The 12,394-nt window shown below is 38.0% G+C and overlaps 1 protein-coding gene across 2 annotated transcripts in view; it reads left to right on the top strand.

Annotated features, from left to right (window-relative positions):
• The window catches only part of fat2 (FAT atypical cadherin 2), a 112,701-nt gene that overhangs the window by 44,414 nt on the left and 55,893 nt on the right, over positions 1-12,394 (top strand). For both annotated transcript variants that reach the window (XR_009120410.1, XM_058058907.1), the window contains exons 9-12: positions 1,352-1,564; positions 3,639-3,849; positions 5,629-9,296; positions 9,368-9,764. Coding sequence is in view for 1 of the 2 variants with exons in the window: in XM_058058907.1 (XP_057914890.1) it covers positions 1,352-1,564; positions 3,639-3,849; positions 5,629-9,296; positions 9,368-9,764 (4,489 nt within the window). In the remaining variant the exon portion in view is untranslated. The remainder of the gene's footprint in view (positions 1-1,351; positions 1,565-3,638; positions 3,850-5,628; positions 9,297-9,367; positions 9,765-12,394) is intronic.

Genomic DNA, 12,394 nt, shown 5'->3' with positions numbered 1-12,394 from the left:
AGTTAACAGCATGGTAAGAGATTTTAGTTTTAGTTTAGATTTTTAGATGATATAAAAAAATATTTAAAAAAATATATATATTTTAAAAAATATAATTTATATATTTAAAAATATATATATATATATTTAAAAATATATATATATGTATATATATATATATATGTACTGTATTTTCCGGACTATAATTTGCACTTTTTTTCATAGATCTTCTTTATATATAATATATATTAAAAAATATATAATTTTAAAATATTTTTTAATATTTTATTTTTTTAAATATATAATATAAATATTAAAATATATATATTTATTTAAAATATATATATATGTACTGTATTTTCCAGACTATAAGTCACACTTTTTTCATAGATCCTTCTTTATATATAATATATATTAAAAAAATATTTAAATATATATAATATATATTACAAAATATTAAAAAATATATAATATATAGATTTATATTTTAAAAATATAATATATATATATTATTATTATTATTATTTTTATATACTATACAGACCTTCATTTCATTTTCATAGTGTAATGTAGATCATTCTTTGAAAATCATCTGATTCATTTTTAATTTTTGTGAAATGGATAAAAATATTTCTGAAATGAAAAAAAAATGTTTGTAAAATGCATGAAAATTTTTTCTTTGGAAAAAAAAAATTGCAAGTGATCCCAAAATTTTCAGCGGTAGTGTACTTATATTGTGTCTTGGTAGAAAAGCAGTATTGAAACATTTTTAAATGGACCCTTTGGAATGAATTAATAACAAAAAATTATATTTCACTGTAATTAATATATATATATATATATATATATATATATATATATATATATATATATATATATATAATGGAGCTAAGGAATGCAGCCGGATAGTCCACAACCAGGTTTTCCCGCGGCCAATCTTCGATATTCCTTTTGTAATTCCGACCGCCTACTTGAACGCTCCTGCTGCCATGTCTCAACCGCTCAACTAAATTATAGCGTAGCATAACAATAACAAGTTCCAGTAATTGACAACCTTTTATTTCTTTCAGTTGTTATTCCGACTAGACAATTTCCTGCCCTGAAAACATTTTCTGTAATTATTACGCACAATTTAACACAACAATGAGCCTCATTTAACAAAAAAAGGGCACAGTTTGTTGTCATATTAGCACATTCATTATTGGCTTTGTTGACTACAAAATGACTTTTTACCCGTAAGAGGACTTAAGTCCTTATGTGACCTATAGGAAATATTTTGACATGGCTGTCATGTGACTATCAAACAAAAAAAATTAGCATGAAATATGATTTTAAAGTAATTTAACATTTTTTTTATGTGTGTATATTGAAGGTGAGGGTCCCCGAGGACACCTCGCCGTGGAAGGATGTCCTTCAGTTGGCGGCGGAGGACGCCGACGCCAACAGCAAGTTGGTGTTCTCCATCCACAGCAGCCTTCACCCTCAAAGCACCAAGTTGTTCCACTTGGACCCAAAAAGCGCCATCTTGGTGACGACGGAAGAGCTGGACTACGAGACCATATCTGTACACACGCTCATCGTCATGGTAACGATGGATTTCTAGTATGTAGTATGTCAATGAGGATTATTAAGTACTATAGTGGAATAGATCAGTTATATGTCCATGAAACACATAAATTACTCCTAAAAGAGTCGAGTCAAAAATGACCCGGTCAGGTTGTTTTCTTGAAATATCTTCGTAATGAAAATTTTTCATCATTTCATATTCCAGGTATTCCTAAAAAACATGTTTTTAATATCATGCTTTTCATGTTTTAAACTTAGCTTTTATAAATTTTAAGAAATTTTAGTTTTTGTGTTACTACCCCAACCTTCCATAAGTGGGTCAAAAATGACCTGTCAAGGTTGGTTTCCTGAAATATTTTTGTAATGAAAATTTTTCATAATTTCATATTCTAGGTATTCCTAAAAAAACATGTTTGTAATATCATGCCATTCACATTTTTAACTTGGCTTTTATACATTTTAAGAAATTTTAGTTTTTGTGTTACTACCCCAACCTTCCATAAGTGGGTCAAAAATGACTCGGTCAGGTTGTTTTCTTGAAAAATTTTCATAATTTCATATTCCAGGTATTCCTAAAAAAAACATGTTTTTGCTATCATACCATTTTTAACTTACCTTTTATAAATTTTAATAAATTTTTGTTTTTGTGTTACTACCCCAACCTTCTATAAGTGGGTCAAAAATGACCCGGTCAGGTTGTTTTCTTGAAATATCTTTGTAATGAAAATTTTTTATCGTTTCATATTCCAGGTATTCCTAAAAAAACATTTTTAATATCATGGCATTCACATTTTTAACTTTTATGAATTTTAAGAAATTTTAGTGTTTGTGTTACTACCCCAACCTTCCATAAGTGGGTCAAAAATGACTCGGTCAGGTTGTTTTCTTGAACATTTTTCATAATTTCATATTCCAGGTATTCCTAAAAAAAAACATGTTTTTGCTATCATACCATTTTTAACTTACCTTTTATATATTTTAAGAAATTTTAGTTTTTGTGTTACTACCCCAACCTTCCATAAGTGGGTCAAAAATGACTCGGTCAGGTTGTTTTCTTGAAAATTTTTCATAATTTCATATTCCAGGTATTCCTAAAAAAAAACATGTTTTTGCTATCATACCATTTTTAACTTACCTTTTATACATTTTAAGAAATTTTAGTTTTTGTGTTACTACCCCAACCTTCCATAAGTGGGTCAAAAATGACCCGGTCAGGTTGTTTTCTTGAAATATCTTCATAATGAATTTTTTTTATCATTTCATATTCCAGGTATTTCTCAAAAAACATGTTTTTAATATCATGCCATTCACATTTTTAACTTACCTTTTATACATTTTAAGAAATTTTAGTTTTTGTGTTACTACCCCAACCAAGTGGGTCAAAAGTGACTCGGTCAGGTTGTTTTCTTGAAAATTTTTCATCATTTCATATTCCAGGTATTCCTAAAAAAAAAAACATGTTTTTGCTATGATACCATTTTTAACTTAAGTTTTCTACATTTTAAGAAATTTTAGTTTTTGTGTTACTACCCCAACCTTCCATAAGTGGGTCAAAAATGACCCGGTCAGGTTGTTTTCTTGAAAATTTTTCATAATTTCATATTCCAGGTATTCCTAAAAAAACATGTTTTTGCTATCACACCATTTTAAACTTAACTTTTATAAATTTTAAGAAATTTTAGTTTTTGTGTTACTACCCCAACCTTCCATAAGTGGGTCAAAAATGACCCGGTCAGGTTGTTTTCTTGAAATATCTTCGGAATGATATTCCAGGTATTCCTAAAAAAAACATGTTTATAATATCATGCCATTCACATTTTTAACTTTTTAAACATTTTAAGAAATTTTAGTTTTTGTGTTACTACCCCAACCTTCCATAAGTGGGTCAAAAATGACCCGGTCAGGTTGTTTTCTTGAAATATCTTCGGAATGATATTCCAGGTATTCCTAAAAAAAACATGTTTATAATATCATGCCATTCACATTTTTAACTTTTTAAACATTTTAAGAAATTTTAGTTTTTGTGTTACTACCCCAAACTCAGTCGTGGATCTAATGATTATTTTCCCCACTTCTTATGATGTTGCATTCAGGTGCGCGACCAGGAAATCCCAGTAAAAAGGAATTTTGTGAAAGTGATCGTTCACGTGGAGGACTGTAACGACCACGCGCCCGCGTTCCTCAGCCCCCGCTACCAGGCCACCATCTCCAACCTGGCTCCCTCGGGTTCCGAGGTCGTACGGGTGAAGGCCCTGGACGGCGATATCGGCAGCAACGCCGCCATCGCTTATTCTCTGCATTCCGGTAAGCGGGAAAGGAGAATTTGTTTCTCAGTTCGGCTCGACGTTCGCGTCCCATGCGGGCCCGCTTTGTGGCGACGCCCCCCCACCCGCACGGCCGCAGCCATCAAATGTCAGGTACTTAACAGCTCCGTTGAAGCCGAGTGCTCAAGGACACGATGATGACTCCCGAGAGAGAGAGAGGAACCAGAGTGTTTCTCAATTCCCCCCCCCCCGGCTGTGATTGTCTGTTTGGGATTTCCTCGGCTCAGACCAGCTCTCCGTTGTTTTATTGTTTTATTTGCACCCCGTACAGAACATCCTAGAGAAATATCTGCGGCTTCGCAGGGATTTGTCTTTTATCCCGGAGACGTGGATGATCACCTACGAGCAAAGCAGAGCACGCCGCGTGATCACGAGCTTCCTGCGGAAGCTTACCAACTGCCTGCTTCGTGTGATTTATCTGTTACTTCTTCGACAGACCGTTCGTCTCTGCCGGCATTATTGTTGATACAGCATTTTCTTTGAATTCAATGGAGAAAAAATAGAGTGAGTGTAGAGTGGAAAGTCGATGCAGGAAGGATGCGACATTATTCTTTTTTTTATTATAATCTCCGGAATTAACCACGACAACAAAAAGCAAGCAATCCTTAAAAAAAATAAATAAAATATTTAAAAAATACATAAAATATTTTTTAAATTTTTTTTAAAAATAAATAAATTATTTAAAAAATATATGTTTAAAAAAATAAAGAAAATATAAAGAAAATAAAACAAATATCCTCTTTTTTTCTAATCATCTCCGGAATCAACCCCGACAATTTGTCTAACAAAAAGCAAGCAGTTCTTAAAAAAATAAATATTTAAAAAAATAAATATATATATTTAAATAAATGAATAAAACATAAAGAAAATAAAACAAATATCCTCTTTTTCATAATAATCTCCAGAATTATTTTGTTTGACAAATTGTCAAACAAAAAACAAGCAGTCCTTAAAAAAATAAATAAAATATTAAAAACGTACATAAAATATTTTCAAAAATATTTTAATTATGAATAAATTATTTAAATATATATATAAAGACAAATATCCCCTTTTTTTCTAATCTTCTTCGGAATTAACCCTGACAATTTGTCTAACAAAAAGCAAGCAGTCCTTAAAAAAATAGATAAAATATAGCAAAATAAATAAAATATTTTTTTACTTAAAATACATATTTTAAAAAATAAATTAAATATAAAGAAAATAAAACAAATATCATCTATTTTTCTCATCATCTGCAGAATTAACCCCGACAATTTGTCTAGCAAAAAGCAAGCAGTCCTTTAAAAAAATTAATAAAATATTTAAAAAATATACATATATTTAAAAAAAATGAACAAAATATAAAGAAAATAAACCAAATATTAAAAAATAACAAAAATATTAAAGAAACAAATCAACAAATATTTTAAAAACTAATAAAATATTTGTAAAAATAAATAAAATATTTGTAAAAATAAATAAAGAATATTTGTAAAAATAAATAAAATATTTAAATAAATAAATAAAATATTGATTTTGGTGTTAAATGTCCAGCCTAACAACTCGAGCTGTGTAGAAGCATAGAAAGTGAAAATTAAATTCTAGGACAAGCATGTGTGACACTGACAAGGAAGTGCTTTTAAAAAGTGTCAAATTTTTTTAAGCTTACAGTTTTTAAGCTTAAGCTTTTTTAAGCTATTATTAAAGCTTAATCTTACATATTTTATCAGCTTACAGTCACAGATGAGTTCATCTATTCCATCTCTTTCCTCCTCAGGCAACATCAACAACATGTTCTCTATAGATCAAGTCCTCGGCTCCATCACTGTCTCCAAACCTGAGGACCTCCAGCATCAGGACCAGTACCACCTCACAGTCAAAGCGACCGACCAGGGCTTCCCTCAACGTAGCGACATCTGCTCCATCCACGTCTACATCCACATCTCGGACCACACCCCGCCCACTTTTCCGTCAGATGAATATTTAGCGGAAATCAGCGAGCTCAGCAACTTGGGAACGTCGGTGCTCACCATATTTGCCGCCAGCCCGGCCGCGGTGCATTATGGGATTGAAAGCGGGGATCCAGAGAAAGTGTTTCATATGAACCGATACACTGGTTTGATATCCATTCAAAGGCACCTTGACTTTGAGAAGTGTTCCTCATACCAGCTGAAGGTTTCAGCTTCCACCAGTTCCGGTTCTTCGTCCGTGACGGTTGTTTACGTGTACGTTTTTGACGAGAACGACAACGCGCCCGTTTTTGGGCGCCGGGAGTACATGGGGTTTATAAGCGAGGCAGCACATATCAGTAGCATGGTTCTCGAGGACCTGAACGCACCTCTGGTGATCCAAGCTTCAGATCTAGACCAAGATGAAAATGCTCTACTGGTGTATCAGATCATGGAAGAAGACGCCACGAAAGTGTTCAAGATCGACGCCAACATGGGAACCATCTCATTAGTTGCTCCACTCGACTTTGAAACCGAGACTGAATATCGTTTCAGTGTTCAGGTGAAGGACTCCGGGGAACCGTCGCTGCATGCAGAAGAACCGGTCAAGGTCATCGTAAAAGTTCTGGACCTGAACGACTCCCCGCCGCAATTCAACACCGCCACTTACGAGCAATCTATCATATTCCCGCCGGTCCCAGATACAGAGGTGGTACGCGTCTCGGCTCGTGACGCCGACTCGTCAGTGTCGTACAGTATCACGGAAGGGAACTTGAACAACGGTTTTTCCATCCATCCCACCACCGGAGTCATAACTGTTGGGAATGTGACTGATTTTAAACCCTTTTACCAACTGATTATTCGAGCTTCCGATGGTCTTCAGAAGGACTCGGCTATCGTCAGGGTGAACGTAACCAACGTAACCGAAAGCGGTCTCGGATTTGAGCGAAAAACGTACTCGGTTAGCGTTTCCGAGAATCTAACCAAAGTCAAAACGTTAGCCGCACTGAAACCGACTGGCTGTTCTTTGAACGAGCCTTTGTTGTATTCCGTTTTGAACCCAACGGATAAGTTTGAAATTTCCCGTACTTCCGGAATCATGCGAACTACAGGGGTGCCTTTTGACCGGGAACACAAAGACGTGTACGATGTCGTGGTGATGCTACGAGATACCAGGGTTCCGCCAAGAACTGCCACCGCTTCGGTCAAAGTATTTATCGACGACGTCAACGACAATCCGCCTCAGTTTCTGAACCTGCCTTTTTCCATGATGATATCCGAAGACGCGGAACCAGGAGATGTTCTATATCAGGCGACCGCGACTGATAAAGATCTGGGCGAAAACGGATCCGTTGTGTACTCGCTGGAAGAGGATTACGGACTCTTCAGGATTGATCCGGATATCGGTGATATTTCCCTGCAAAGACCTCTTGATTTCGAAGTTCTGAATAAGTACGTATTAACGGTTCTCGCCATCGACGAGGGCGACCCAAGTCACATGACCGAAGCACAGCTCAGTATTCAAGTTCGGAACAGATCGAATCCGGTTTTCCAAACTCTTTTGTATCCACTGAAGGTTCCTGAAAACGTTCCTCCATTCACAACCATCTTACACGTTCAGGCCAGGAACCCTGAAGGCTACCGGCTGATTTACAACCTAATGGAGGAAAACGCCTCAAAACATTTTCATATCGATTTCAAAACCGGCGCTCTGACTGTCGTTAACGATCTGGATTACGAAAGCCAGATTCTGCACGTTCTGACCGTACGAGCGACTGATTCCGTAACCGGAGCGTTTTCCGAGGCTTCAATCGAGGTCGAAGTTGAAGATGTAAACGACAATGCACCGTTTTTCTCGCAGAGGAAATACACTGCCAATATCGCAGAAGGACTTCCTGTCGGTTCCTCGGTTCTGCGGCTTTCAGCCTCGGATTTGGACTCCGGTATAAATCAGGATATGACTTTCCAGATTGTGAGAATAGAAGGCAGCGAAACAGAGTTCTTCGGTGTAGACCGTCACAGTGGACTCATCTTCACCAAACAGGTTCTGGACCACGAAAGCACGAGTCACTTCCAGTTGAAAGTCAAGGTTGTGGACAACGGAACCGTTCCGCTCAGCGGCGAAGCTTACGTTTTTTTAAACATCACCGACGTCAACGACAATCCGCCGCATTTTGTAAACTCGCATTTCGAAGCCACGTTGGATGAAACCGCAAAATGCGGCCATATTGTCATCAAAATCCAAGCGTCTGATCCCGATGTCAGCGACGCCAATCATCTCAAATATAAAATCCTCTCAGGAAATGAAGGTCGTTACTTCAATATCAACGAATCCTCAGGGATAATCTCCTTCTCGAATGTTTGCCGGAAAAACCTCGACGCGTACTACAACCTGACGGTGGCGGTCTCGGACGGCGTCTTCCAGAAGAGCGCACCGGTCAACATCGATATGATAAACAGCAACCGACACAGTCCTTATTTCAAACAAAACATCTACGAAGCCGAACTAGCGGAGAACTCCGAAGCTGGTACCCGTGTGATCCGCCTTGCCGCCATCGACCCTGACGACGGTCCCTACGGAAGCGTTGACTACACCATCATTAACAAGCTCGCAGATGAAAAGTTCGCCATTGACGATAACGGACAAATCGTTACGACCGAACCGCTAGATCGGGAAAACCCCGACCAGAGAGTCATCGCTATTAAGGTGATGGCGAAAGACGGCGGCGGGAAAGTGGCTTTTTGTACGGTGAAGATAATTCTCACCGACGACAACGACAACGTTCCGCAGTTCAAAGCTTCGGAGTATCAAGTCGCCATTCAGTCAACCGTCAACAAAGGATCGCCCGTGATTCAGATCATCGCTTACGATGCGGACAACGGAAAAAACGCCGACATCACCTACACCGTCGATGAGGCGGAAGACGTAACGGAGGACATCATCGAGATCAACCCGTTCACCGGCGTCGTTAGCGTCAAAGAAAGCCTCGTCGGCATGGAGAACAGGATCTTCAACTTCAAAGTAAAAGCTCGCGATGGAAGCCTACCGTTCTATAACTCCACCGTTCCCGTCCAGGTTAAAGTCCTTCCTCCGGAGGTTCCTCTACCAAAATTCTCAGAACCGCTCTACACCTTCTCAGCCGCTGAGGACATTCCCGTCGGTACGGAGATTGGTTCCGTGAAAGCGGAATCGGATATGCCGCTCATTTATAGTCTGGTCAACGGGAACACGGTTGAAAGCAATAAAGACAAGGTCTTCAGTTTGGACAAGGAAAGCGGGACTTTGCTTCTTCAGAAGAACATAGACCACGAAAAAACAAAATGGTACCAGATAGATGTTCTGGCGCAGGGGAACCACAACGGAACCGACGTGGCGTCGCTGGTGTCAGTCAATATCCAAGTCCAGGATGTCAATGACAACCAGCCGGTTTTTGATGCAAACCCTTACAGGGCCTACCTGGCGGAGAACATGCCTGCTGGAACCACCGTCATCCAGGTACAAAAGTACCAAACCCATCGAGAACATTTCAAAAACCGATTTTGAGTTCTCGATTTCTTCATCTCCAGGTGACCGCCAATGACCCAGACACGGACACCAACGGTCTGGTGACCTACAGCCTGGAGGATCTACTTGACGACACCACGTCCAACATCACCGAGATGTTCTCCATCGACGGCGACACAGGCTGGATCGTTACAGTCCGTGAGGCCGACTGCGAATCCTCAAGGGTCTACCGATTCAACGTGCTCGCCACCGACCACGGCGGCGACGCCAAGCTGTCGTCAAGTGTCCTGGTGGAAGTGACGGTGACGGACGAGAACGATAATCCGCCGAGGTTCTCCGAGGATGCGTACCGTGGATCGGTGGTGGAGAACAGCCGACCCGGGGAGGTCATCGTGTCCATGACGACCACGGATGAAGACTTCTCGTTGGAGAACCGCCTCGTGACATGTTACATCACAGGTGAGTTTATTGATAAATTTCTCTAGAAATTCCGTGTGACAGCTGAACGGAAAATGTGGAATTGCAAGTAAAGTTGGAATTTTTGACATGTGGAAAATACTATACGGTATACTATAATGATGATTGATGATAGAATGGTTTGAGCGGCTTCAAAAATTTCAATTAAAATGCGGAATTCACGGAAAAGTCGGAATTTTTGGAATGTTAAAATTTGCCTGAATGTTTTGGCGCGGGAATGGCTTGAGTTGGCGAAGAAATGTGAAGGTAATAATCCTTTAGCTGTTCAAAAGAAATTTGTTTCTCGGAAAATTTGGAATTTTGGGAATCTAATCTGGTAAATTTTCAGTAGGAATACGAATGATCTTCATTGTTTTATGTTGGAATAGATTGAATTGGTTGAGAAATGTGGTAGTTGAAAGAATTCACAAGGTCAAGGAAAATTTCTGGAAAATTTCAGGAACAATGGGAATTTGGGGAATGTATGAAAATATAGCCATTGTGTTCTGAATGATCGGAATATTTCGATGTTATACTGGTTTGGATTGGTTGGGAAATGTGGAGTAGTAAGAATGTAAATGTTCAAAGGGAATTTTTCTTTATGGAAAATGTGGAATTTTGGGAATCTAAACGGGTAAATTGTCAGTACGAATACGAATTAGCTTCATTATGTTGGAATGGATTGAATTTGTTGAGAAATGTGGTCGTTGAGAGAATTCACAAGGTCAAGGGAAAAATTTTTTGGAAAATTTCAGGAACAATGGGAATTTGGGGAATGTATGAAAAGATCACCATTGTGTTCTGAATCATCAGAATATTTCGATGTTATACTGGTTTGGATTGGTTGGGAAATGTGGAGTAGTAAGAATGTAAATGTTCAAAGGGAATTTTTCTTTATGGAAAATGTGGAATTTTGGGAATCTAAACTAGTAAATTGTCAGTAGGAATGCGAATGATCTTCATTGTTTTATGTTGGAATAAATTAAATCGGTTGAATAATGTGGTAGTTGAAAGAATTCACAAGGTCAAGGGAAAAAAAAATCTGGAAAATTTCAGGAACAATGGGAATTTACGTGTTTAAAGGGAATTCTTGTTTATGAAAAAGGTGGAATTTTGGGAATCTATCACCTAAAGTGGAAAGTTGTCAGTGGGAATGTCCTTAATGAGCTGCCCTGAATCTTGCAAAAAAAAAATCTCCATTCATTGTCAATGGGAATTTTGTTGCGGAAAATCCGGAATTAACAAAAATTGAGTACACATCAATAAAAATATTAGTATGATGATGTATCTACAGCGGTGCGGAATGTTGCATCCAATGAATGTAGCTAATTTCCTGATGTGGTTGTGGTTTTCCATCCCAATCATTTTTCCGTTGAAGATTTGCAACGCAGCGGGACCTGCGGGAACGTTAATGAGGTGAAATGAAAATCTCTGTCAATCTGCCCTAACCGAGGATTGATATGATTTTATTGGTCTCCGATTAATCCCAAAGAGGAACGCGCTGACAAGCGCACCCGGAGTGAATACCAATTGGATCCCCTGCAGCTAACAACAACAACAAGAAAGTCACAAATTAATGCAAATCCTCCATTTTCCCCTGCAGACAGTCCAACAAGTTCTAAAGGAGCTCACTGTCAAAAACAGCGTTTTGGGAAAAATGTAAGTCGGGAATCTTTGCACCGGAATTATTCATAAATGCTAGGTGTTAGCAGGTGCTGTCACCGTGCCGTCAGATGAAGCAGAAGCTGAGGCAAACACTCGCTATTAAAATTGCTGGCCTGCAACTGGAAGGTCATGATCGGAATTATTCACCATTCCGTGGATAGAACACGGCAAAAATGGTATGAAGTTCTACCTGCAGGTTTTTTTTTTGGGCCGGGGGGTTCTGCATACTGATGCTTCACAAGCCTAAAGCCCGTCACTCATGATGAAGAGAGACAGCATCGCTCCATTTTTTTCCCGTCCTCACAGACAATCCTATGACGGAGACGTTGTGACGGAAAGAAAAAAGGAATTTTGGGAATCTAAACTAGTAAATTGTCAGTAGGAATACGAATGATCTTCATTGTTTTATGTTGGAATAAATTAAATCCGTTGAATAATGTGGTAGTTCAAAGAATTCACAAGATCAAGGGAAAGATATTTCTGGCAAATTTCAGGAACAATGGGAAATTGGGGAATGTATGAAAAATTTTCCTGGAAAATTTGGAATTTTGGGAATCTCAACTGGTAAATTGTCAGTAGGAATACGCATGATCTTCATTGTTTTATGTTGGAATAGATTGAATTGGTTGAGAAATGTGGTAGTTGAAAAAATTCACAAGGTCAAGGGAAATGTTTTTCTGGAAAATTTCAGGAACAATGGGAATTTGGGGAATGTATGAAAATATTGCCATTGTGTTCTGAATGATCTGAATACTTCAATGTTATAATGGTTGGTTGAGAAATGTGGAGTAATAAGAATGTACACATTCAACGGGAATTCTTGTTTATGGAAAATGTGGAATTTTGGGGATCTAAACTAGTAAATTTTCAGTAGGAATACGAATGATCTTCATTGTTTTATGTCGGAATAAATTAAATCGGTTGAATAATGTGGTAGTTGAAAGAATTCACAAGGTCAAGGGAAAAAT

The sequence above is a fragment of the Doryrhamphus excisus genome, chromosome 2 (assembly GCF_030265055.1).
Source record: "Doryrhamphus excisus isolate RoL2022-K1 chromosome 2, RoL_Dexc_1.0, whole genome shotgun sequence".
NCBI lineage: Eukaryota > Metazoa > Chordata > Actinopteri > Syngnathiformes > Syngnathidae > Doryrhamphus > Doryrhamphus excisus.
Note: the sequence above shows the minus strand (reverse complement) of the source record. Positions and strands in the feature narration are given on the sequence as shown.